At 35.0% G+C, this 27,532-nt stretch overlaps 1 protein-coding gene across 1 annotated transcript; it reads left to right on the top strand.

Annotated features, from left to right (window-relative positions):
* The first annotated feature begins 23,401 nt into the window (after positions 1-23,401).
* LOC126694512 (ubiquitin-conjugating enzyme E2 11-like) lies at positions 23,402-26,613 on the top strand. Its single transcript, XM_050390835.1, has 3 exons — positions 23,402-23,943; positions 24,387-24,646; positions 26,087-26,613. Exons 1-3 carry the CDS (start codon positions 23,799-23,801, stop codon positions 26,372-26,374), a joined length of 693 nt encoding a protein of 230 aa, XP_050246792.1. The 5' UTR covers positions 23,402-23,798; the 3' UTR covers positions 26,375-26,613.
* The last annotated feature ends 919 nt before the right edge of the window (positions 26,614-27,532 follow it).

Genomic DNA, 27,532 nt, shown 5'->3' with positions numbered 1-27,532 from the left:
TTTATTATTTAGGTTAAATAAACCATTAATTTTTATTTATTTATATTTTATAGTTGAAAGATGAGAGATTTGAACTATGGATGTTTTATTTTTTATTATTATTTTTTTTTAGTAATGCTACAGACACAAACTATTTTACAACATTTTTACAAACTACTGATGTGACTTATTTTCCAAATAGTTATTGCAAATAAAAATGTGATGTTAGTGATGGGCCCATATTAGAACTAGTAAGAATTTGTCATATCAACAGTTTGTAAAAATGTTATAAAATAGTTTGTGTTTGTAGCATTACTCTTTTTTTTATATACAAGATAAAAATTCTACTTTAACTTAATCTACGTGTATATGTGTGTAAAACTCCTTCTTGGAGACTTGAGCCACGACATTTACCCCCCACACCTTACAAACACTTATACTTGTAGAGTGACCATTACACCAAGGATGTGCGGTAGTATGGATTGATGTATTTTTTGGAAATACTAGGAGGTGTTCGATTAATTGAATTACAAAACGTTTGACAATAATTTGATAATTATAATAAACAAATGGAATTAATGGACTGTTGAAGAGTATCTCCATAGTTTATTTTCTAGTTTACACTTGTAACACAATAGTCATGGTTTTCACAACTGTAACCTTTTATTTATACTTCCGTACCCAGATGGCCTCAGTCGGCCTCCCCCTTCCCTTGTGACTTATCCCCTTTTGGTATCAGAGCCAAGTTTGGCCGATCAAAGTTGTAAGTTACTGTATATTTTCAATCAAGTTGGCCGGTACAACCGCCATAGTTATCCATTATTTTGTGCATTATACATTATTTTGATCACTTTCTTCATCTACTATTTCTTCTCAGTCTTTGTTTACTGTAATCTCTTTTGGTGGTAGGCAGAGCCTCCCGTTTAAACTTCTGTTCATTATTCTGTGATTATTTGTTCAAGCTAATCAGTTACTTCCCAATTATCTGCCTTTTCTTATTCCTGTTTTTAGCCTAAAAGTTTGTTGCAGATGTGTACTGTTGAGACGTGTAAGACCAGATCTGTGTTGTTTGTAACCCAGTAAGACCAGTATGTCCCAAGCTGAGTGTTTGTCCCAGACCAAACAGTAAGTCCCGACGGTAGGGCGTGAGCAGAAGGGTTTGTTGTCACCAGTGTTAGGATTGTAGTGAGAGGTTACAGTGTTCACGAGAGAAGGCATTTGTCCCGTTTGTACACCCTGTTTCAGATCTAAGGATAGATCTAGAAATTTGGAGATAAAGGTGATTAGGTTGTAATTGTTTATCTTAAACTTTTAATTCAGAATGTTGAATAGGATGTTTAGAAGCAACTCTTCTACCAGCATTAGATCTTCCAGTACATCCCTCCCTGAGATCCCTCAAGAAGATGGAATTCTCAATTCAGAGTCTTACCAGTTATCAGATCTAGATCAGAAACTAGGAGATTGGAACATACCCAAAGTACCCACAAACAAAGTCTATAAGTCATCTTCATGGTCCTTGAAAAAGACTTTCAAGACAGATTACCATGTTAGGACTATAGAACAAGTCTATAGCATCAACAAGGAGTATGAGACATGCTACTTGTTACCCTTTGCAGCATTGAAAGCTCACAGGAAAGATGGACACAAATTCATCCATATAGGTTTAGTCCAGGTTGGAGTTAAACCTTTGATCAGAGAAAGGTTGAACAACTCAATCCTTATGGCCCTTAGAGACACCCGTCATATCAGATTTAATGACAGCCTCTTAGGAACCATAGAATCCAGTCTTAGCGATGGACCAGTCCATTTCGACTGTTTCCCCAACTTCACCGTAGCACTTGATGACCCTCACATCATGAAGGTCCTCACCCTCAACATTAAGACCCATGGAACTCTCATGTTACATGGAACCCAACAGTTAGCCTTGATATACAGAGTGTATTACAAGTGCATCAGAACAAACATGTCTATTCAAGCCATAGACAAGAGAAAGGTGGGAGAAACTACTCTCATCCAAACCACAAACATTAGATCCAAAGTTCAGGTCCCTAGAACCCTGAAATGGTCTGAAATCACCTTCCCAACCAATTGGACTCTAGAAAATGAGAATCATTATCTACAGATCCAAAACCCAGCTAGAAATCCAGATCTAGATTTTGTCCAGCAGTTAGCCGATGGAACGGTTAGACTTTGCTTTAACCAATCTAGGTTTAGGACACCTTTAGAATATAATGAACCTAGGTCTAGATCCCCAATAGATCTACACCAACCTTTTAGGCAGCCAACTATCCTTCTTAGAGATAGACCTGCATCCCAATGTAGCTCATCTAGAAATCTAGCACCCTTTCCCAAATCTAGGAGAGACCTAGGACCAGAGCTCTAAGATGTAAGAACCCAATCCCAGGTTAGTGCCCCTTGTTACATAGCCAAACAAGACTCAGTTGCTGATCAAGAAGAAGACAGCACTAGTCAAGACAGTCAAAAGCCTTCTTCACCATCAAGTACTGATATGAGAGATACCTTTCAACCAGAAACTGAAATAGATCATCAACTCCCGGTGATAAGGAAAGAGTTCACCCTTGATATGGATGCCTTAGGTAAAGAGTTTGACTCAGAAGAAAACAGAGTTAAGAGAGAAGCTTATAGAGCCAACCATACCAGAGAACAAAAGATAGAAGTTTTGGGAAAATGGAAAGAATTCATAAAAGAGATATCCAGTAATGTCCCTTTTCTTTGAATACTTTGAGAACCATTTTGAATGGCATAAGAAGTCTTGTGTCATAACCAAAACCAACTGGACCACAGAAGACAACAAAGGAGTTAAGAAATTTGTCAGGTCTAGTCATCCTCCCCAGGAAGCCATACTCTTCAACCACCGTGGTAGTGAGAATATAGTTGCCTCTCCCTTTAAAACCCAACCGTTGAAGAAAAGGTTGTCAAGAAGGTAATAGAGCAAAACAACTATACCAACCAGTGTTTAGGAGTTATCGGTAAACAGCTTGATAGGATAGAAGATCGGATAGACAACAAGGTTATCCTTCAACCAGGAAACCCTATTAAACCTATCCAGACTATAGAAAAGCCTTTAGTCAAGCTCCCCACAACTAGACAAGCCAGTCTCAAACCTAAGGATAAAACAGCCTTAGAAATAGTTGCCTAAAAGCTTGAGGAACTTGTGAAGAAGGAACCAATCACCCCTTCACCAAACCACATCTCAACCAGTAGGGAACAACCCAGACTAGTTGTCCTAGAAGACCATACAACCTCTAGCAGTTCTAGTAGAACCTCCTCTAAAAATGAAAAGGAGATAAAACATCTAGAAGACTAATTTCAAGGATTACAGGTAAACAGGCTTTACCAACCTAGGGTAAACCCAACCAGCCTAACCAAGAATTGGTATCCCAGACCCACACCTCTTGACCTCCAGTATGAGGAACGGAATACCCAGTTCACAGTATCCAACGGTAAACTCTATGAATGGAACATAGATGATTTATCAGAACAAGAAATCCTAAACAAGATTCAGCATATGACCATGGTAGCCAATAACTACCTTTATGATGGAATTCCCAACACAGAGGTCATTGAGCTCATGACTTTAGGATTCACAGGAAAACTGTTAGATTGGTGGAATAACTGTCTAATAGAAGAGTCTAAAGAAGACATTAAACTGTCCAAAAAGATGAGAATGAGAACCCCATCTTTGACGAACGCATAGGAAGAGGTGTTCCCGACGGAGTCAATACCCTAATCTATACGATCATGAAACACTTCGTAGGTAAACCCAGCAACATCACATCTAGGATTTATGACCAGTTGAGTAACCTTAGATGTAAGAACCTTGGTGAATACAGGTGGTATGAGGATGTGTTCACCACCAGAGTCATGCATAGAAGCGATTGTAACTCTCCATTTTGGAAGGAGAAGTTCATTAATGGCTTACCCACATTATTTGGTGAGAAGGTCAAAGAAACCCTTGCTAGCCCCTTAGGTGTCATAGATTATGATAACCTAACCTATGGAGATATCTCTAGCACAATCCGGAGTGAAGGAATGAAGATGTATAGAGATTTGAAAATCCAAAGCCAAGCCAGCAAGAGCAAAGCCAAGTATGAAGTAGGAAACTTTTGTACACAGTACGGCTTACCTTTAGTCATTCCTAAGAGAAAATCCAAGTACAGAGGAAAAGAACCCTCTGAGAAGTTCCATAAGAAAAGACATCATCCAAGTATTATAGGAAACAAAAGTTCAAGACTGATGATTTCTATAAGAAAGGAAAATCCAAGTCCACAGGAAAGTTCATACCTAAAACATCAGGAAAATGTTTTAAGTGTGGCAAGAGAGGTCATTTCCAGAAAGAGTGTAAAGCTAAGGCCAAATCCCTTATCAACACCCTTGTTAGTGACCAAGCCAGTAAGGAAGAAATCTTCAAACTCTTAGAACTTGACCGCTCAGATAGTGAGTCTTCCAATAGTTCTAGTGAGGAAGAAAAGCACCAATTATATAGGTCATCATCTGAACCCTCTAGAGTCTCCTCTAGCTCCTCTAGTGGCCTGGATGAAACCCTAGCTTGCAAAGATAGTTGTTGTAGGAACAAGACTATCAATGTTCTTTCTAAGCAGGAAGAGCTGCTCTTAGATCTCATAGAACAGATCGAAGACCCAGTAGTTAAAGCTCAAAGGCTTAGTGATTTCCATAGAACCCTAGTTAAGGAAGCCAGTACATCCAAACCTAGGATTCAGGAACCCAAAGTTGATTTGGAGAAAATCTACAATAGGTTTACCAAATCAAAGAAGGATATTACCGTCCAAGATCTCCAGAAAGAGATCAAGGATACCAAGTCAGAAGTGAGAGCCCTTAGGCAAGAATTAACCATCCTTAAGGTAGATCACAACCTCATGGACCAAAGAGTCAAACAATTAGAAAACACTTCTCATCAAGGCAATGAGGAAGGAACCTCATTACAGAACCCTTCTGATGATGAAGCAGATGAAACAGTTAACCCTACAGCTGATATGGCACAAGAACCATCCAGTGAGACGTTCTTACAAACCATCAGTAGGATTAACTTCTAGAAATGGCATTCTAAAGTCAGGATTGTCATCAGCAAAGATTTTCAATTTGAGATAGTAGCCTTAATAGATTCAGGCGCTGATCTCAACTGCATTCAAGAAGGATTTATTCCCTCCAAATACTTCAAGAAAACCAAAGAAAGGTTGAATTCTGCAAGTGGAGGAAAAATGCAGATTGAATTTAAAATCCCAAAAGCACATGTTTGCCAAGACAATACATGTTTCAAAATCACATTTGTCCTTGTCAAGAACATGACAAATAGGGTCATCTTAGGAAACCTTTTCATGTGTCTGTTGTATCCTTTCATCACAGATAGTGAAGGAATCACTACCCATCCTTTTGACCAGCCAGTTAAGTTTAAGTTCCTTAGGAGCCCAGAACCTAGAGAGATTAGCAGCCTCTAGGAAGTCTTTGTCTCCAAGACCCTTAACCTCATCAATGCCAAAATATCTTCACCAACATTTCCAAACAATCCCAATCAAGCCAAGAACCTTGATCAATTTGTACCTTCCATCTCATTTATGATTACTGATTCTTTTGATACCAATCAGTTTCAAAAATCATATCCCATTTCTTGCATCCAGCATAAAAGTATTTGCTCCATGACATTTCATAATTTTAACAAAAATGTTTTGATCATTCTGTTAATTCATGGTAGGAAGAAAAGCAAATAACTCATTACACTAGTACCACTAGTAAGTGGAACATGTCTTCTTCAAGAAGAAACAAAGGAAAAGCACCTATGCAGGGTTTTCCTCACAAAATGCATGAAGGCGCTTCTTCTGGATCAGAACCCAGAAAAGCAACATCCCTTCAAGATTTGACCCCAACAAAAATAATATTTTCCAGTGGTAATGTGGCCATCACCTTACAAGAAGATTTATCCAGAACCTTACAATTTACAAATGGAGTGTATACAGATCTACCACCCTCTATTAAAATCATTCTGGATAACCTTCAGAGAGCCTTTACCCAAAACAACCATCGTCTTTTCCAGAGAACCCTCAGAGCACTAGAAATACACCTAGTCAACCTTGAGGTAGGAAATGAAATTAATGAAGTTCTCATTAGTCAACTCCTTGGCAAGGAGGATATCCAATCAATGGATAGAATGACTATCATGGGCACTGACTATGCTAGGTTAAGTCTTAAGACTCAAAACCAGCTAAGAAGTGTTGTTGTCAACTTACGTACTGACATACAGGTTCATATCTTGGGAAGCAAGGCTATGTCTGAATCATGTGACTGATGGTTCAAGCATTTCAAAATACTGGTCACCACTCATTTCCCAGTTTATGGTGAAGACCCAGTTGACATTGAAAATGCCTTCATCCAGTCAACCTGGGGCGAATACTTTGGAAGTAGCCACAGGGTCTATGAAAAGCAACATCCTTTTCCTAGCCTAATAGTCAACTATGAAGATGGGGCAGATGAAGAGGATAGAGATCCAAGCTGGCTCTCAAGAATGTTTGAATATGGCTTTATCAGACTCATCAAGTTAACAAGCCATAATCAGATCAGCCAATTCCCCCAGATAATTCAACAGGTTGTTACAAAGATCAAAAGTCCATTTGTCTCCATCAGATGCTGGAGCACTCTCCCACAATGGGACAGTAACAATTGGATGTCAGTCCAACTTGCTCACCACCTTGTACTCATCAACGGGTACACCCATAATGGCCCTTGGTATGAAGGAGATTCCTATTTATCCTACGAAGACCCATATGCTCTTGCAGGATGTTGGAAGGACTACTTCAACAATGAAATTCTAAATGTTACTAGTGAATTATGGAAAAATTACCATTTCACAGGAAATACTGGCAGAATTTCAGTATTCACCACCAGGCCATACTCCGAAGCCTTCCATACTCAAAGGCTTGATTACATTGATCCTAGACAGCTAACGACAAAGAATGCAAACTATGAACCGTTACTATACTGTGGTTTTTGTAATCTATATGACAAATATCATGAGCACAACTGTGATTATAATCCTCCATGGGATCCCTATGATGGGTACCCATCTGATGCTTATGATACTGATTAAATTCCTCTAGTCCATAGAGCCATTGCTCATAATACAAGGTCACAATCTAGCCTAGACTCCGTCCAAATCGCCGGAAAATCTAGCAAGGAAGTAAAAGATCTTGCTCAGCAATTGCTCCTTCAATCCGAGAAGTTAGAGTCAGAAGAAAAGAACTCTCCTGCCTCTTCAGAAGCTTTAGTTAATCGCGTCCCAATCGATCCCTTCCAGGATTCACAGGATCCTTATGATGGTTACAACTTGGACAGTGATTAAGATGTTCCGAACAGCTCCAGATCAACCTTTGCAGTCCAGTTACTATTCATCAACAGTACCCGCACCAGCAAAGTTCCAGATAGATCACTATTCATCCACAGCATCAGTCACTGTGCATAAACAGTAATCCAAAAAAGCAAGGGGACAAATCACTAGTCATGAACAGTGACCGTTACTGTTCATCAAATAGTGCCCCAACAGAATCATTCAGTTTACTATTTGCTTTCGGTGGAAAAGAAATTCACCCTCAGTAAAAGTAATTTACCTCTCCATGATTCCAGCAATCTCCTGAAGAATCGAAAGCTTCCTCCAGCTATATAAGGAACCCTCAAGCTTAGTCTTCAGCAGGTCCAATTCACCTCAAAGGTCTCATTTTAGGCTCAGTTTAGAATCCTACTTCAGAACCTCCCTCTCTTTACAACCGAATACTTGTAAACAGATGACAAACCCAGTTTATTTTCTAGTTTACACTTGTAACACTATAGTCATGGTTTTCACAACTGTAACCTTTTATTTATGCTTCCGCACCCAAATGGCCTCAGTCGGCCTCCCCCTTCCCTTGTAACTTACCCCCTTTTGGTATATATATATATATATATATATATTCATTTATTTGACTTAAAAGAATAACTTAAATAATAAATCAAATAATAAGTCTAATAAGTCTATTCTTTTAAGTCAAATAAATGAATAATACCAAAAAAAAAAACTTAAATTTATTGCTTCTGAATACATTCCATAGACATATATACATGAATATCTCCACGTATATGGAATGTATTCACAATCAACTGTTTGTTGCACATTTAAAGCTTAAAAAGCAGCACACCTACCATAAATGTTTGTATAGATACCCTCCTAGTCCTACTAAGTACTAAAGACTGGACCTTTTGCTAACTATGCAATCGCAATTTGAACATTTTCAAATTTCAACGAAGATGAGAAGAAAAATGGTATTTATGAGTTGCTCATTAATTTCGAAGGAAATTTGTGGAAAAGAACACATCTTAATTGCGAAATTTAAAGAGGAATATTATATATAACTTTAGTAGGGTGTTAAAAATCCACAATCACACAAATTAAGACAAAGTATACTCGATGGGAGGTGGGAGCACTCATGCGTTGCGCCTTACTGCTAGCTCTCTTGGGGTACTAGGGTGCTAGGGTGAGGTCTGTGGCACCCCAATCACAGTAGCTATGGCCCATAACAGGGGGTGCCCCTATGGTCATGTTCAAGGGGGTGAGTCACACATGGTTGCCCCTACCTCCTTTTCACTCATCAAAAAAAAAAAAAAAAAAAAAAAAAAAAAAAAAAAGAAGAAGAAAAAGTATACTCAATTTTCTACTCAGCCAATTGAGGTATGGCTAGCGTTTTTTATTTTTTTATTTCCTCAACTAATGTTGATGCTTAACGCTAGTGTTTTTTTTTTTTTTTTTTAATGATTTAGTATTTAGTACAAATAATTTAATGTCAAAATGGGTTAAATTATTTTGACATGATTAATAAATGAGTTGATTCTATGTTGATTTGCTTAACTCGCAATCAACACCTAGTTCATTATTTGTGTCAATACGGTTTTGACTTGTTTTGACACCCTATTTTGACATGAAGTCATCTATATTGGGGGACCACAATTCAGTTCAGTACAATTGCTCTAAAACAAGCTTGCAGGGCACAATGTTGAATGTTATTTCTTAATCAAATCACAATTCACAATAGAGTTACAATCACCTTAAAAAAAGAAAACTACCTAATTAAGGGTTTGTTTAGAATCTACTTATTTTGTTGAAACTAAAAACTTTTTGGTAATAAATTCCATGCGTCTAGCCCGGTAGACATTAATGCTAATTTGAATTCAGACAAGTCGGTTTCAACGCCTAGTTTTCAGAGTCAAAATGATGCCATTAATGACGATACAATCAATCCCATTAATTTGGAGTGCACGTCCAAGGATTCTGATTTTCATGAGGATAGCCAACATGGAGATGTTGTACTGGATGACATGGTGGATTCCACGGAGTGTAATAAAGTCCATGTTGGGCTAAGCCCAACCAGTCTAGATAACAAAGCCTCATTTGTGAGACCGGGCCTGGTAAGTGAAGCTACAGCTAAATGGGTGAGGATTACTCGGCCTATTAGCTCATACGTAGAAGTTGCACCTAATGCACAGCTGGGAAAGCGCCATGTTGAAGCTTACTCCACTGAGCATCTAGAAGCGAAGTGTCGATCACAGTAGAATGTGGTTTCTCAGCCACTCTCTTTCTCAACGGTGGAGGCTGCCCAGTAGCCCCGCCGAATACAATGAGTTGGCTATGTTGGAACGTGCGGGGGCTTGGGAACCAATGCACCGTTCATGAGCTTGCATTGATAATGCGGGCTCAAGATCCTGCTGTCCTGTTTTTGGCCGAGACGTGGGCAGACGAAGATAGGCTAATGAAGATTTGTGATGACTTGCATTTTGATGAGAAATGGGTTGTTCCGAGAGTGACAAGGGCAGGCGGTTTGGCCCTACTATGGAAGAACATGATTCAGATTGATGTGGACTCCTCTTCCCTTAACCATATAGACGTTATAGTCAACAAAGGGAAGGAGGATTCATGGAGGTTCACTGGCATTTATGGGCTACTGGAGGCTAGCCGAAAAAGCGAGACTTGGAATTTAATTTGTAATCTTCATCGGAAATACACCCTTCCGTGGTTGTGCGCCGGTGATTTTAACGAAATCCTACTGTCACATGAAAAGCTTGGAGGGGGACTAAGAAGTGAATCAGCAATGAGGGAGTTTAGAGAGGTTGTGGATGACTGTGGGTTTATGGACCTAGGTTATGTGGGAAAAAAAATATACTTGGAGAGGCAAGAGAGGTGATACCATGGTGTTGGAGAGACTAGACCATGCTTTTGCTACTCATTCATGGCTTGCTCTGACTCCAGCAACAAAAGTTCAATGTATTTGGTCCAATGCATCTGACCATTACCCCATTATTATTAATCCTGAAGGGGTTGCAGATAGACCATGTAAACCCTTTAGGTTCAAGCACATGTGGTTAAAAGAAAATGGATGCGGTGACACCGTGAAGGCAGCGTAGCTGTCTCCTTTCCCTGTTTCAAGCTCTCCGTTGACGCATGAAAAGATAAAGCTTTGTGGTGTTAAGCTTATGGAGTGGAGTAAGCGATCCTTTGGCAGTGTGAGGAAACAATTGGAGGAAAAATCAAAACTTTTGGAAAAGGCTGAATTTGCAGCGGCACGGGGGGCAGATTATGAGACAGTGAGATTACTAAAAATGGAGGTCAATGAATTGCTGGACAAAGAGAGCTTAATGTGGCAGCAAAGGGCAAGAGCTTTGCACCTTAAATGTGTTGATCAAAACACACGGTTTTTCCATAACAAAGCCTCTCAGAGATTTCGACGCAATAGGATTGTGGGTTTATTTGATCATTCTAATTCATGGTGCACAGATAGTACTCAGGTGGCTAACATTATAGTTGGGTTTTATACAAGGCTGTTCACATCTGAAAGACCATCCACTGCCCAGGGTATTTTGGAAGTGATACAACCAATAGTTACTGAAGAGATGAACTCCAACCTAACTAGAGATTTTACTAAATAAGAGGTTGATCTTGCCTTGAAGGAGATGGCCCCACTTAAGGCTTTGGGACCCGATGGTATGCCCCCTCTATTCTTTCAATCTTTTTGGCCTTTGATTGGTGATGAAGTCTCTAAAGTTGTCCTGCATTGTTTACATTCATGTCATATTCCTAAAGAGTTTAATTACACTTATGTGACTCTTATTCCTAAAGTGAAGAATCCTAGAAAAATTTTTGAGTTTAGACTAATAAGTTTGTGCAATGTAATTTATAAATTGATTTCAAAGGTTCTAGCTAACCGTTTGAAACCTCTGTTGCCTTCTATTGTATCTGAGAATCAAAGTGCTTTTCAAGCTGGGAGGGTGATCACAGACAATATCCTTATGGCATTTGAAACTTTACATTACATGAAAAATCAGCAAAATGGTTCTACAGGTTTTATGGCTCTCAAACTTGACATGAGCAAGGCTTATGATCGAGTTGAATGGTCTTTCTTGGATTGTTTGTTGAGAAAGTTCGGTTTTCACAACTGTTGGGTTGATCTTATGATGGAGTGTATTACTATTGTCTCTTACTCCATTCTGATTAATGGGGAGCCTTCTCAGACCATCTATCCTAGTAGTGGATTGCGGCAAGGGGATCCTATATCTCCTTACCTGTTCCTCCTCGTTACAAAGGGTTTACATGGCCTAATTTCTAAAGCTGCCACTTCTGGTGATATTAGAGGTATATCTATTTGCGGGAATGGACCTCGTTTAACCCATTTATTTTTTGTAGATGATAGCCTGCTTTTCTGTAGAGCATCAATCCAGGAATGCACTCATATACAAACCCTTCTTGCTACTTATGAACAAGCCTCTGGGCAACAGCTACATAGAGAGAAAACAACACTGTTTTTCAATAAGAATACGGACATTGAGGTCCAAGATTCCATTAAAGATTTGCTGGGGGTACCTAAGATTAAGCAGTATGAAAAATATTTAGGCTTACCATCTTTTGTGGGTAAGTGTAAGAAAGCAAGCTTGGCCTACATTAAATATCGGATTTGGTCTAAGCTCCAAGGGTGGAAAGAGAAGCTCCTCTCCCAAGCAGGTAGAGAAGTTCTTTTAAAGGCGGTGATACAAGCGATCCCAGCTTACTCTATGAGTTGTTTTAAACTTCCCATTTCACTTTGCCAAGAGATTGAGATTATGATTAGAAAGTTTTAGTGGGGCCAGCGTGGTACTAGAAGACGTATTCATTGGGTAAAATGGCGCACTTTGTGTAGGCCAAAAGCTTTTGGAGGTATGCGGTTTAAGGAACTCAAAAATTTTAATGACGCCATGCTAGCCAAGCAAGTGTGGCGACTATTAAAAAATCAAGACTCCCTTTTTTCCAGGTTCTTTAAATCAAAATATTTCCCACATGGGTCTATTTTTTATGCTAAGGACAATAAAGGGTCTTTTGCTTGGAAGAGTATTTTGAAGGGTAGAGAACTCATTAAGTGTGGAATGAAGTGGAGGATTGGGAATGGTTCTCAGGTGCGAATTTTCCATGATGCTTGGCTGCCTAGGTCTCAGCACGGCAAAGTCCTCTCCCCTGTCTCTGAGAACCATGCAAATGCCTTGGTCTATAGCTTAATTAACCATGATGATAGGTGCTGGAATGTGGCGGAGATTGACAGATTGTTCTTACTTGATAAGGCAGCAACCATCAAGGCCATCCCACTCAGTTTTTTTGATCAAACGGACCTTCCTTTTTGGCCGTATTCCCGTGAAGGAGTTTTCTCTGTTAAGTCCGGTTACCACCGTTTGATGGAGCTTGAGGATACAGAGCTAAATGGTGCAACTAACGACGGGATTACATCACCGGTTTGGAAGGCTATTTGGCGTATGAATGTCCCAAACCGTGTAAAATCTCTCGTGTGGCGAGCTGGGAGAAATGCTCTTCCTACACGGATGAATTTGGTCTGTAGACACATTCTAATTAATGCGATGTGCCCAAAATGCAAGGTGCAACTAGAGGAAACGCTACATGGTGCGCTTCAAGAATTCCAACAACTTCGCCCCACTCATACTGTGATCCCAAGGACAGCCCGTGCAGTAAAATGGAGGCCTCCTATTGCACCATGTGTGAAGGCGAACTTTGACGGTGCAATCTTCTCACATGATGGACTAGCTGGCATCGGTGTGATAATCCGAAATGAGCAAGGATTAGTTATGGCTGCTCTTTCACAACAAATTCCATCACCTGCTTCGGTGGAGATGGTGGAAGTGTTAGCGGCTCGTTAGGCTTTGGTGCTTGCGAAGGAACTTGGGTTTGACAGGATGGCTATGGAGGGTGACTCTGAAACGGTTATTAAGGCTATTCTTGGTGACTATATGGATTGTTCTTATATGGGTCATGTATTGCAAGATATTAAGCTTTTGTTTTCTAGTTTTTCCTTTATTTCAGTTAAGCATATTCATAGGGAAGGGAACTGTGTTGCCCACAAACTTGCTAGACGGGCTATCAGAAATCCTTTTCTTGTCTGGATGGAGTCTGTTCCTCTAGATATTCTTGATGTTTATCAACTTGATCTTTTAAGGATGCATTAATAAAATCATTACCCCGAGGGGGTTGTTTCTCAAAAAAAAAAAAAAAAAAAGTTAATTGAAATAGTACGGTAAAGCCCATGAATAGTACCAAAAAGTGCAGTGAGACCCATAAATTGTAGCAAAATTAATCTAAATAGTAAAATAAGTTGGCTTTTTAATTTTTACCAAACGGCTTGGCTAGACAATCCTATCAGATTATGAAACCTGTCATATGAATTATGAATCCTTTAGAACCTTATCCAACTTAATATAATACAACGAGTTTTTCAATTTGAGTGTTTGACAATCGAGCTGGCCTAAGATGAGACCCGAACCTAGCCTAAAACTCATAAGATGGAGTGCGACAAAAATGATGGAATGACAATTTAGGATTTGGGATAATAGTGTCGTTTAAGGTAGAGTTAGAATAAATAGCATATTGTGGGTTCCAGTTAGCTCAACTAGTAAAGTCTCTAATGGCTGAATAAGAAATTTGAGGTTCAATCCCCGCCAACACCAAAAAATTGATTGGTATTTTGGTTTGATGATAAAGAGCTATCATTAGAAGCGGATACCATAAATTGAATCTCTCTCAAAAAAAGAATAAATAGCATATTATGTAGTAGAATAGAGGGCTTAAGTAGGTCGGCCCAAGATAGTTTTAAAAATTATTATGTTAAGAGGAAAAAAAAAAAAAAATCAAAGACGGCAGCTCCCACAGGTATGTCTCCCTTCAAGGTTTCTTACTGACATTCCCCTTATCAAATTTTTGTCCTACAATGGTTTTATACTTTTATGTCTTATTTTCAATAATTTAGAGAGTTAGTGTTTCTGACTTTGTGTCCCTTCAAGACCTCTTAATGATATTTCTCTTAATCTTTTGTTTTAAAATAATTTGTCTTAATTTTTCTTCAATAATTCAAAGAGTGGGTGTTATTTCCCGCACAAGGAGGTCAACTCAAGACTAGAAAAGTGATAGCCTTTGCCCAATCCCTACTAAAGATGATGGATAGTGAGTGAAGTTCCTGGAGCTATTCATATTAGGGGTGTAAATTCGTGTTTGCAAGTCGAGTTCGTGTCATATCGAGCCATGAGTATTCGATTATATGGGTTGACCCAAACCTGCACTATTTAGTAAATGTGTCAGGAATCCTCAACCCAAATACAAACTTTTTATTAAACAGGTTGACCCAACTCAACACATTTAACTCATTCAATTAACAAGTCATATAAAGGTTAATACAAATTACCCGTTTAATAATCTATTTGATTAATAAGTCATATCTAACCTATATAATTTTTATTCTCATATATCTAAAATTAAAATACAATTACAACCATAAATATAGTAATAAACATATAAAAACAACCATAAATTAAGCAATAATATCAAAATAACTAATAACTTAATAAGCTAAACGGGTTAAATAGGTTCGCATATTAAACATGGATACGACCTGTTTATTAAACAAGTTAGCTGTGTCAATACAAATATGACCTGAACCCATTTAACCTCAACCCATGACTTATTTTTAAACGGGTTAATAGTATCGGGTTCGCAAGTCATGTTAGATTTTGCCACTCCTAATTCATATTATAAATTACAACACTCTATCAAAAAGGAATAGATACTCTCATGTTAGCCGTAGTTTTGGGGGGGAAAAAATTCACATTTTTTGACAAGTTTAGTAGGATGGAGAATCCAAAGGGGGGGGGGGGGGGGGGGGGGGGGGAATCAAAACTGTACTGCAACTCTACCCATGCAAGTTTTTTCTGTCTTGAAAAGGTGATGGGGGTAGAGATGGGTTTTGCTTGCCTCACCATGTCCTACCCCAAATGTCTATAATTTATGCATATTCTATTTATAATTTTGTGTGTGTGTGTAGATATTCTATTACAAACTCGTAATTTTTTTTTTTTTTTTTTATAATTATTTCTCTTTAACACAATTTGATTAATTCTCCCATTTCTCTTTAATTTCAACCTCACTAACCTTAATGTGACATCATTAAGGATGACAATATACTTCCATCCCATTCCCACCCCACTCCTATCCTACATAGATTTTCCCTATCCCGAGGAAGGGACAGGATAGGGATGAAGCACCCCAAATATGATTTCACCATATTATTACGATATCAATTTTGGTTTGAATATGAAAATGCCAAAAACAAAAACAAAAAAACAATTTTAAAAAAAAAAAAAAAAAAAAAAATTTGTTATGTTGCTTTTGTTATTTCTCATGTCAAAAACTCTGCTGTTAAAGTTGTCCTTCCTACAATAATACTGAACAATTCTATGTACATCACTTGGTTTTGTAGCTCACTATAGCATTGAGATATGCAATTGCTAGATATTGCAACTGGTACAATTGCTCAATTCTCTCTCATATTGTAGTAATAACAAACATAAATTAAGTTTAAAAGAAATTAGGCTTATAAATTAAAACAAATAAAATAAAAATCCCTTCTGGAGGAAGGATCACCTAACCTTCAATTCCTACACCATAAACTTCAATTCCTGTTAATTTTCAAAGGTAGTCGTCTCTAGGTTTGCTAGTCCATTTCCTTGCTACCAATTAGTTGTCTTTTTCTACACCCCCCCCCCCCCCCCCAAAAAAAAAAAGTACACCTTTTCTTTCTGGGCTGATGAGAAGCATGGCTTACTGATAGAGTATCCTTTTTTCTTCTTGATTTTGCTTTGAGATATGTCATCTTATCTTTCTGACACTGAACATGTTCTTATTGTCTTGCCTATACTTGGATATCCCAATGTCTGTTTTCGTCTTCCATGGCTTCTAAGAGTTGTGATTGCTATTGGAAGAGTAAATGGGCATACTTAAAAAACAGATATTGTTTATTAGAAGTAATAAAAAAGACATGTTCATTAAAAAGTAAAGAGTATGACTTTGAATAGAACAAAATATTTAAAAAGAATACCAGTCTGGTTGCAGTAGCTGTTGTTTTACCTTGTGTGCTTATTTGAGACCTACCAATGGAATTCTTAAGCTTGTAAAGGTGTTTATGTATTAGCACATAGAGCCAAAACCATTAAGCAATCATTTCATTAATATTGAGTCATTCCAGTTCTTGGCAATTTTTTGCGTCCTTGTATATAGTAATTGATAAGATGATGATCATGATTTGATATTGTTCTGATGATATAATTGTTTACCTTCGTAGGTTTATCACCCCAACATTGATGAACATGGCAGGTTATATCTTGATACACCATGGTATCCAGCAACGACCATCTTACACATTCTCATAGTACTCTATGCACGCTTCTTTGACCCTGATGCCGATACCCTATTGATCTTGAGATTGCTCGCGTCTATAAGACAAAGAGGATTGAATATGAAGAAAAAGCAAGAGCTTGAACCAAGAAATTTGCGACTGCAAACCAGAAAAGCGCAACAGATTGGTCACAGTTTCTCAAGGACCATAAAATTGGGGAGCCACTGATGTATGTGTACAAAAAAAAAAAAAAATTCGAGTGTGCCCAAAAAGAAGTTGCAAACTAACTCTGTTACATGTTTGTGGTGCTTTTTAATTAGTTAATCCGCTAGCCAAACTCTCTAAAAACCTTAAAACTCTTTTCAGTTAAATCTCTTTTATCATAATAATTCTACCACTAAAAACTCTGCAATTAAAGTTCTACATCCTAAGAAAATACCAAGGGGACCCTATACGTACATCACTTTGTTTTGTAACTCGTTGTCTATCTCTTGGTTTTTGACATTGGTGGCAACTAGTAAGTTGGTAGCAACTAGTAAGTTGCCTATGCGATGTACGGATAATTTTGTGATATTTTATATAAAATGGTTTTAGATAATGTTGTACATATATTATAAAGAAAAAGTAAACTAAATTAGAGTAAAGAAACATATACATTTTGAGATATTAAAAATTGGTTTAGTAGCTTCATTGCATATTTGTAGCATTCTTAAGGAAAGATTATTATTTTTTTTAAATCATGAAATCAAAAATAAATGCAAAAGAGTAACGGGACCATGAAAATCAACTAATTTGTGTTGTGTTCACATATTTCATACTATAAAATAAAAGTATGCCCAACTCTCTGAGTGTCTTCCACTTATCGATAGTGCGACATTAAGATATAACGTAGACAAGTGTGTATGCATGTGTCTTATAGATAATTTAAAATTAAACCATTGTAGAATATGACTTTACATTGCGCACAAAAAATTCTCTCTACTTATATACCCAAAACAAAAACTAACCAAATTACTTAAACCTAAATCATATTTAAGCCCCTAATTTAAAAAGAAACAAATTACCCGTAGGGGTTTCAGTGTCTTGATGGTGATGGGAGGCTAATATAACAGAGGTGGGGACCCCTCAAATTCCTTTTTCTCTCTCTTTCAAATATTTTGTTAGTCTTAAGTCTTTTATTTTTGTAATATATAGTAAAATAGTACGTTTTATTTAACAATTCACAATATTTTTGTGCCTCTCTATTTCTCCCTAGAGTCTTATCTTGTTAGTTATTACTATTAGTCCTTACTTTTTCTTTTCTTTTCTATGTACTAAAACAGTGGGTATGCTAAAAGACATGAAGGATAATGAAAGGTGTGGTGTAAGTTTAGGAAATTAATGAGATATTAATGAGATAACAGTAAAATAAGTTAATGTGAACTTTTTGGCAACAGTAAAAAAAACTTAATGAAAGAGGTAAAAAAAGGCTAAATGCAAAATTAGAATGCCACTTAGCAGAACCTCATGCACTCTCGCATGAGGTCTCCGCTTTTATATATAATAATATTATGCTCGTGCAATGCACAGCTTAATAAAAGAATTATATATAAATGCAAGAGGTAAAAAAAAGCTAAATGCAAAATTAGAATGTCACTTAGCAGAACCTCATGCACTCTCGCATGAGGTCTCTGCATTTATATATAATAATATTATGCTCGTGCAATGCACAGCTTAATAAAAGAATTATATATAAATTTTAATATATATATATATATATATATTCATAATATAATTAAATTTAACAATTAAAATAGTAAAAATATTTTAAAGATTATTGCAAGTTTTAAATTTTTAAAAGCTTTTAGTAGTAAATGGACTAGGCTTTGCACGGTTTTGGTCATAAACTTATAACATGAATAATTTTATTGAGAAACACTAATTAATGATTGAAGAGAAATGCTATACCCGGTTGGACTAAGGCATAACTTTTACTTATTCAAATAATAATTAAGGTAAAGTAGGTGTTGATACCTCATTTCGCAATTTAACATCACCTGGAGGGTAAAAGGGTAATTTTGCCTTGAAAATGTGCATCTTAGTTCTGGTCATTAAATCCTTAATTTCATTTCACCAAAATGATCTTGATGTTGTAACGATCAAATTGACTGGTCATAAGCCCTAATCAGACCACCAAATTAAAAGTTATTATCAAATCAAGTTTTAATGGCTGAGATGCACTATCACTAATTGAGTTCGACTATATGTGATTATGAACAATTGATTTCAATTGGTTATAAATATAATCAATTTGAGATCAATGATATGTTATAATTTGATTGGTTAGGATTACATTTTATGGTAAGGTTGCACACACATAATTAACTAGATAGTTAAACATTAATCATTCAATAAGTAATTTGTGCAATTATCTTTTAATTAGGATAAATCTGGAACTAATTAGGTCTGAAATGAGAGTGATTAGAGCCTATTAATGTTAATTGGAAACTAATTTGGGACCTATTAATGCTAATTGTGCTGAAATTGTTTTCTAACAAATGACCTCTGCTCACCACTTCGTTGATATCTCTCAGAATATTTTGAATATGTGAATGAGGTTAATTTTCCCAAAAACTAGATATCCAGGGCTTCAATTTGAGCACAAAAATAAGACAATTTCGATCAGAATTGAGTAAGATACGAGTTTTTGAAGTTGACACTACAGGTTGTTACAGTACCTACGAAAAAACCGAATTTTGCTTGCCTTTCACTCCCACCAATCTTTACATTTAACGCACTAGATTTCCCCAAAGACTAAAATGAGATCTAGGTTCATGATTCTTTGTCAACCCTTATTAAATGACATTCCATTCATTTTTCCTCAACTACTACTATATAAACCCTCCTCTCCTCCATTTCAAAGGATACAAAAAAAACCCCCCCTCTCTTCTCCTCTCTTGAGTTCTAGTGAAGTTGAATAGTTTTGTCATATCTTGGTCTTCCTGAGACTCAAAGTATCGAGTGAGACTCACTCTCCCTCTCCTAGCTCTTTTTTTCCTCCACCCTTAGGACCTCCATCAAGAGTCTCCTCCTCTACCATATAGATCTTGCATGAAGGTATAGTGAAGTTGAGTAGTCTTGTCATATCTTGGTCTTCCTGAGACTCAAGATATCGAGTGAGACTCACTTTCCCTCTCCTAACTCTTTTTTTCCTCTACCCTTAGGACCTCCATCAAGAGACTCCTCCTCCACCATATGGATCTTACATGAAGGTATAATTTCTCTAACTGGTTTTTTATGTTACCATGATGAGAATTTAAGATTAAAGCATGATAGTAATCATTTAAATTCCCTTAAATATGTTTGAATGCTCTTAATTGTTCTTATATGTTCTTCACATATTCTTGGTTGTTCATCACATGTTCATGCATAACACTAGTTTCGATCTTAAATCCACATAAAAAATATGAAAAATATGTTTGTTTAATAATTCTTTTAAATTATTGAATTTAGGATATCACCATCCACACACATTCAATATAATTTATTTTTCAATCTAAATGAAATGCTTAATAAATTGAATTAGGATTTATCACATGCACGCACTTTAAATTCAACATGCGAATTGATTGATAATATATTGGATGATGATATGAATGTTGGCCACCATAGTCTAGAAGACTGGTTTCACAAGGTAAGGTGGGTGCCTAACACCTTCCCACCTTGTAACATAACCTCCGAACTTAGATCAAGGGTTGATAGACCAATGTTTATCCTTGCAATTTTCAATTTTTAGATTGTAACTAGGAAACAAAACTATATACTTTATCTTAGATTGCATCTAGGACCAAAGCCATGTAATTTTCCTATGATCAATGTAAATTCAATTAAAATTTAATAAAATGAGGAATTTTTCAATTTTGGTTTTCTTATTTATCCCAATAATTAAATAAGTGACAACTCCATTGTAAAACCCTTAATCTAAAGGGGGAAATATAACTAGTCGAACCTCCATTTTGAAAGGCAATAACACGACTCCACCCATTCACGTGTGTTTGGCCTCACATCTTATAAAACGGGCCGGGAGTACGGTCTCTCACAGTAGGGTGAGGAATAACAAATAATAATAACATACCAGCATAATAACATATATATTTAATTATAATGAAGCACTTGCATCTCAAAGTGTCAAATTAATATCAACACTAAACATGCTAAGATGTTTATGTTAATTACCACTGCACACCTTTGGTGCGATGGTCAATCCACAAGTATAAGTGCTTGTGGAGTATGAGGTGTAGGGGTAAGGGCCGAGGTTCAAGTCTCTAGGAGAGAGCTTCACACACATATACACTTAGATTATGCTAGAGTAGAATTTCTATCTTGTATTAAAAAAAATGTTTATGTTAATTAATGTAAATAAGCATAAAATTAATATCAACATCTAACACCCTACAATTACATGAATTATGATTAAAATTGACCTAATATTTTTACTTTAACCTCAAGAAATCATCCTGAATTTACAAATTAAAACTACCCAAATTTATAAAATTAAAAAAAAAAATTTGAAAGCAAAATTCACAATAACACACACATAAATATATAGACACAAAGAAACTCTGAATTCAATAATTAAAAATAATATTAATTTCTAAACATTAAAAAATTCTAGAATTAGAGTTAGAGTAAAGATACTCACATGAAAATTGAATTAAATTTGATAGCCAGGGGGAAGGCCGCGAAATCATGGAGATTTCACATCACCTTAAATATCCATTGTTTTTACATCTCCCTTTTTATATTTAATCAATTTTCTGTATCCATTCTTTGTAGAGTGATGCTCATTATCATGATTTTGGATGCTCAAATCTTGGTCTCATGGCTACCTGTGGGATCTACACATTGAAAAACAGATCTTTCAAAAAGTGACTAAGATTTTTGTTAAAATTAATCAGTTAGTTTTCATGGAAGATAGACAATTGATTCTAAAGACCATGATAAGCATATAAATTAGATCAAAGTTAACAAAAATAACTTTAAAAAAAGGCAACATGCACACAAAACATATTCAATTTGATGAAAAAAAAATAAAGAAGGGAATTTTATGAAAAAACAAAAAGAAGAAGGCAAATACATACATGCAAGTTTCATGGGTAAGGTAAGTATGAGAAGGAAAGAATACATTAAGAAATTGTACAATAGAAAAAAGGAAAGATATACCAAACTGTATATATACTCCCACTTTTATATTAGATAATTTTAAGTGGTGAAGAAGTTGATAACTTAATATGAACAGAAAGAAAAAGAAGTTTACGTAATTAAGAAGTTTATGTTAATTACCTTCTTTTTTTTTTTTTTTTTTTTTTTTTTTTTTACTTTCTCCCAAAAAAATAGTTACTGTTATTAGATTGTTATTAGATTTTTTTTTTTTTTTTTAGTTTACGTTAAAGTTAATAAATATTAGCTATTTTTTTGTTATTTATTCCAAAAGGAAAAAAAAAATTAAGAAGAAAAAATAATACTTTTAAATTTGTTACTTTATTATTAGGAAATAGATGATGTAGGAAATAGGCAAATACATACATGTAAGTTTCATGGGTAAGGTAAGTATGAGAAGGAAAGAATACATCAAAAAATCGTACAGTAGGAAAAGGGAAAAATATAGCAAACTGTATATATACCCCCACTTTATATTATATAATTTTAAGTTGTGAAGAAGTTGATAACTTGATATGAACAGAAAGAAAAAATAGTTTACGTAATTAAGAAGTTTATGTTAATTACATATTAGTTTTTTTTTTTTTTTTAACTTTATCCCAAAAAAATAGTTAATGTTATTCGATTGTTATTAGATTTTTTTTTTTTTTTTAGTTTACGTTAAAGTTAATAAATATTAGCTATTTTTTTGTTATTTATTCCAAAAGAAAAAAAAATAAAGAAGAAAAAAATAATACTTTTAAATTTGTTACTTTATTATTAGGAAATAGATAATGTAGGATAAATGTTTGTCCAAATAAAAAAAACTAACGTAAGCTAGTAAAATTGTTAATTTATAAAAAAAAAAAATTTAAAAAGAAGAAATTTATTAGAACACTTATTGTTACTTTATTCAAAAACGTTGATAAAGATTTTTTTTTTTTTTTTAAAAAACTTTTTGTTTTTATCTAAAAACTTAAGTGAATGAATTTATTGAAAAATCTAAAAAATAGTTGATAAATATAAAAAAAAATTTAAAAAAAAAAATCTAAGAAGAAGTTGATAACTTGATATGAACAAAAAGAAAAAAATAGTTTACGTAATTAAGAAGTTTATGTTAATTACATATTAGTTTTTTTTTTTTTTACTTTATCCCAAAAAAATAGTTAATGTTATTAGATTGTTATTAGATTTTTTTTTTTTTTTTGTTTACATTAAAGTTAATAAATATTAGCTATTTTTTTGTTATTTATTCCAAAAGAAAAAAATAATTAAGAAGAAAAAAATAATACTTTTAAATTTGTTAATTTATTATTAGGAAATAGATAATGTAGGATAAATGTTTATCCCAAAAAAAAAAAACTAATGTAAGCTAGTAAAATTGTTACTTTATAAAAAAAATAAAATAAAATAAAAAGAAGAAATTTATTAGAATACTTCTTGTTACTTTATTCAAAAACGTTGATAAAGATCAAAAGCTTTTTGTTTTTATCTAAAAACTTAAGTGAATGAATTTATTGAAAAATCTAAAAAAAAAAATTCTCCAATTTGATGAAGCCATTTGGTACTATCACGGTTTCTAAAACTTGGTGTAACTTTCATTAACCGGTACAACCCACCTCCACCAATATAATTATCTATATCTGATCCAATCCAATCATCCTCGGTATTGTCATGGACTCGTGGGAATATAAAATATGCCTTGACTTTGTTCACGACTTGACTCAATGAATAGATTAAAGCTTTGCATTTTCCTTCATAGGGAACTTATCCAACAAAGCTTTGTCTTAGTTCATAAATTCCCATTCCATAAAAACCAACAAATCATATTGATAACCAAAGCTGTCCCGCAAATTTTAAGCTAGATCAGTTTCTTTTATATTTCAAATTTCAATGGCTCAACGTTCATGGTCTGACCTGCCCCGAGTTCTCATCGATCGTATATTTAGACGCCACATGAAAATAGGGGGGAAGGGGATAGAGCCAAAGGATCTTGCAAGATGTAGCCGTGTCTGTACTACTTGGAGAAGCGTTATTGGTAATTCCATCTTAGAGTTCTCTCTATTATTAAGGTTTTCTTGAATTATAAGATGATTATATTTACTGGCTTTTAATTGGAGTCATGTTTAAGGTGAGACTTTTAAACCCAGAAAACAAGTGTGTAGTTCAACTCTTTAATCGATTAATATTTTCATACTGATCAAATTCATTACACTTTTCAAAGAGTTTTTCCTATATATGGGTTTGGAGGTTGGGTTGAACTTGAACAGACCACAGAGAAAAATGACCATGTTATCCATTTTCATTATGATGTTTTTATAAGAGCTCAGATCTTACCTCTAAATGAGATGCAATCTTCTAGCAAAAATAATTGTAAAAATAAAAGTAGTCTAATTCATCATCCTTGTGTAGACTCACTAGTTTTTATTTCCTTTTCTTCTTTTCATTATTAAATCAACTGCCAATTTGGTGGTCTAACAGCTGATATTTGGGGCAAGAATTTATCTTTGTTGAGTTCACCACATAGGCCGATTCATATGAGAATTCTAGCTGAGTACCAGAATTTCCAGAGAGATCCTCCAGAAGGTTGCAAAGTTATGTTTGTTGATAGTCTCTTCCATTGGGAAGCAATCATGATTGGTCCCCAAAGTAGCCCTTATGCTGGTGGAGTCTTTCTCTTAGACATCCATTTCTCTGATGAACACCCATTCAAAGCTCCCAAAGTCACGTTCCAAACCAAGGTATATTGACATTCGACAGCCTTCCCTTTGTTAAAATTTGATTTTTTGCTTCAATTGTCTTCATAACTAGCAATGAACCTTGTCATCTAAAATTTTATTGTTAATATTGAGATCAAATGTGGTTTTAACTTGTTGCACACAAACTGTTTTACACAGTTGCTTTTGTGCATGTAATAAACACCACTCACAAACAATTGGAGCAATAATTAACATGAAGTAAGTTCAAAAGAAATTAGGCTAAAAATAATAATAAAAAATAAGTAAAGCCTTCTGGAGGATCACCTTACCTTCATAACAGGCAGTTATCTTTCAATACAGTATAACAATTGTGATCCGTATCAGGTATAGCAAAAAATTCTTCATGCCTTTCCTTTTAATTTGCATAGGAAGCCTTCTTTTTTTTGCTTTGAGATATGTCATTTCATCATTCTGACTCTGAACATGTTCTTATTGTCTTGCCTATACCAAGATATTCCAATCTCTGTTTTGGTCTTCCGTGGCTTCTGACAATTGTAATTGCTATGGGAGAGTAAATGGGGGCATACTAATATTTTTCCTTATTTTCTAATTTTTGCTTCTTAACATTGGCAGAAGTAAAAAAAAATAAAAAAAAAAAAAAAAATAAAAAAAAAAAAAAAAGACATTAGTTAAGAAGTTAGAGAGTATGACTTAAGAATTTGGATATAATAAAATGGTAGAAAATAATACTTATAACAAATGTTGATTAATTTGTTGAGGATCTCTAGTGAACCCCATATTTTGGGGATTAAAACTTGGTTACTATTGTTTTATTTATCTCAAGTGCTTATTTGAGACCTTCCTATGGGATTCTTAAGCTTGTAATTTAAGAGGTCTTTATGCATTAGCACTAAGAGCCAAAACCACCACACAATCATTTCATTAAGACTAAATTACAAATTACACCCCTAAAATTTGGAATAAGTTTGACTTTTCCTTTGAAATTTCAAAAAATTGATCTAATCCCCTAACATTAGGTATTGTTTAGATTTACAACATTTTGTTAGTGCATCATGCCTAGTAGTCGATTAGGTTCAAAATTAATAATTAAAAAAAAAAAAACCAAACATAGAGAGTGCAAAATCAAAACAATCTCAAACATAGAGGATGCAAAATCAAAACAAGCACACACATAGAGGGTGTAAAATCAAAACAAATTCAAATATAGAAGGTGTCATTGGGGTGTCTATTTGGTAGTTCATGGAAAGCTAGACACAACGCATTAATGGAAGGAGCAAATCCAAACGATACCTAACATTAGGGGAGCAAATTAAAATTTTGAAAATTTAGGGTGTAAATTTAAAATTACTACAAACTAAAGGAATATAATTTGTCAGTCTTTCATTCAATATAATAATTGATAAGCTGATTGGTCATGATTTGATTTTGTTTTAATGATAATATCATTGTGCAACTTTGTAGGTTTTTCACCCGAACATTAACCAGCAAGGCGGGTTATGTCTTGAGACATCATGGTGCCCAATAACGACCATTTTACACGTTCTCCTAGTAATCTATGCTCGCTTCAATGACCCTGATCCTGATGACCCTATTGATTTTGAGATTGCTCACATATATAAGACTCAAAGAACTCAATATGAAGAAAGAGCAAGAGTTTGGACCAAGAAATTTGCCACTGCAAGCCAGATAAGCGCAATAGATTGGTCATACTTTCTCAAGAAGCATAAAATTGGGGAGACACCAATGTAGGTGTACAAACAAAAATTAGAAGAATGAAACTTTGTGCCCAAAGAAAAGTTGCAAATTGACTCGGTTATGTGGTTGTGGTGATTTTTAATTGATTAATCTCCTTGGCAAATATTGCCTAATTAGTTTGGTGTTTTATAAAATTAGGCAGTTGGACATCAAATATGTTTTTTGCGTGTATCTTCTTCGAGAATTCTATCATAGGGATTAACAAAGCCAATGTTGGTTTTCATATTCTAAAATCATTTGTGAATATGTTACTCTTTCTTTGATCTCTCTTTGAAGATTTATAACGTCTACTGTATTTAGTTTGATTATTAAGTTATTTGTAGAGAATGGATATGAGATGCCTCAATTTGGTAAATTTTGATAAATCTAAATTCAAAAAACTTTTTTTTTAAACTTAAAATAAGTTGGAGAAGAATATTTTGAAGTTCAGTTCCTTTACAAGGGAACTAGATAGTGTAATTGAGCCATAAGGCTCTTGATTGAAATCCCAACACTTTTAATGTTAAATTGTTAGGGTGAGTTTTTTTTGGAGATGAAATAGAGTGGATAGAAAACTTTGGAAAGAAAATGAGAAAGAACACTTTTTTGAGTGTGTTTGGTTGGGTGGGGAGGAAGGAAAATAAATAGTGGACTCGGGTGTTTTCTCCCCAGGCTCACCAAAAAGTTTTCTCCCCAAAATGGAGAGAAAATTGAAGGGAGAAAATTGAGCTGCTTAATGGACAAAAATGACCATGTCCAGTTTCTTTCTTCTTTTTTCCTCTTTTGTGTGTGTGTGTGTGTGTGTGTGTGTGTTGGGCACGTTGCCTCTTTCTTTTTCCTTTTTTTTTTCTTTTCTTTCCTCAACGTTGCTTTTTTTTTTTTTTTTCCCTTTTCTTTCCTGAACGTTGCCTTTTTTTTTTTTTTTAAATTAGTGTAAGGACCAAATTTGAGACTCAGTTCAGGATAAATGGACTTAGGCCCAAAAAGCTCAAAATAATGAATTTGTAGATAGTGGGTTAAAGAACTAGGTCCTAATGAATTCGACAACGGCTAGTATGGATGTAGAAGATGATTAAGTAAGAACAAAGAACATAGAGCTGAATAAATTCACCATCTGAGGAGGTCAGTTTTCATATAAATCAATTAAACAGAGTACAAGTGCAATTTAGATTG

This window comes from Quercus robur, chromosome 8 (assembly GCF_932294415.1).
Source record: "Quercus robur chromosome 8, dhQueRobu3.1, whole genome shotgun sequence".
Classification (NCBI taxonomy): Eukaryota; Viridiplantae; Streptophyta; class Magnoliopsida; order Fagales; family Fagaceae; genus Quercus; species Quercus robur.
Note: the sequence above shows the minus strand (reverse complement) of the source record. Positions and strands in the feature narration are given on the sequence as shown.

Coding starts and splice junctions, on each gene's coding strand:
- LOC126694512 (XM_050390835.1), top strand. CDS start 23,799: ATGGCTCAACGTTCATGGTCTGACCTGCCCCGAGTTCTCATCGATCGT. Junction 23,944..24,386: donor TACTTGGAGAAGCGTTATTG/GTAATTCCATCT, acceptor GTGGTCTAACAG/CTGATATTTGGGGCAAGAAT. Junction 24,647..26,086: donor AAGTCACGTTCCAAACCAAG/GTATATTGACAT, acceptor GCAACTTTGTAG/GTTTTTCACCCGAACATTAA.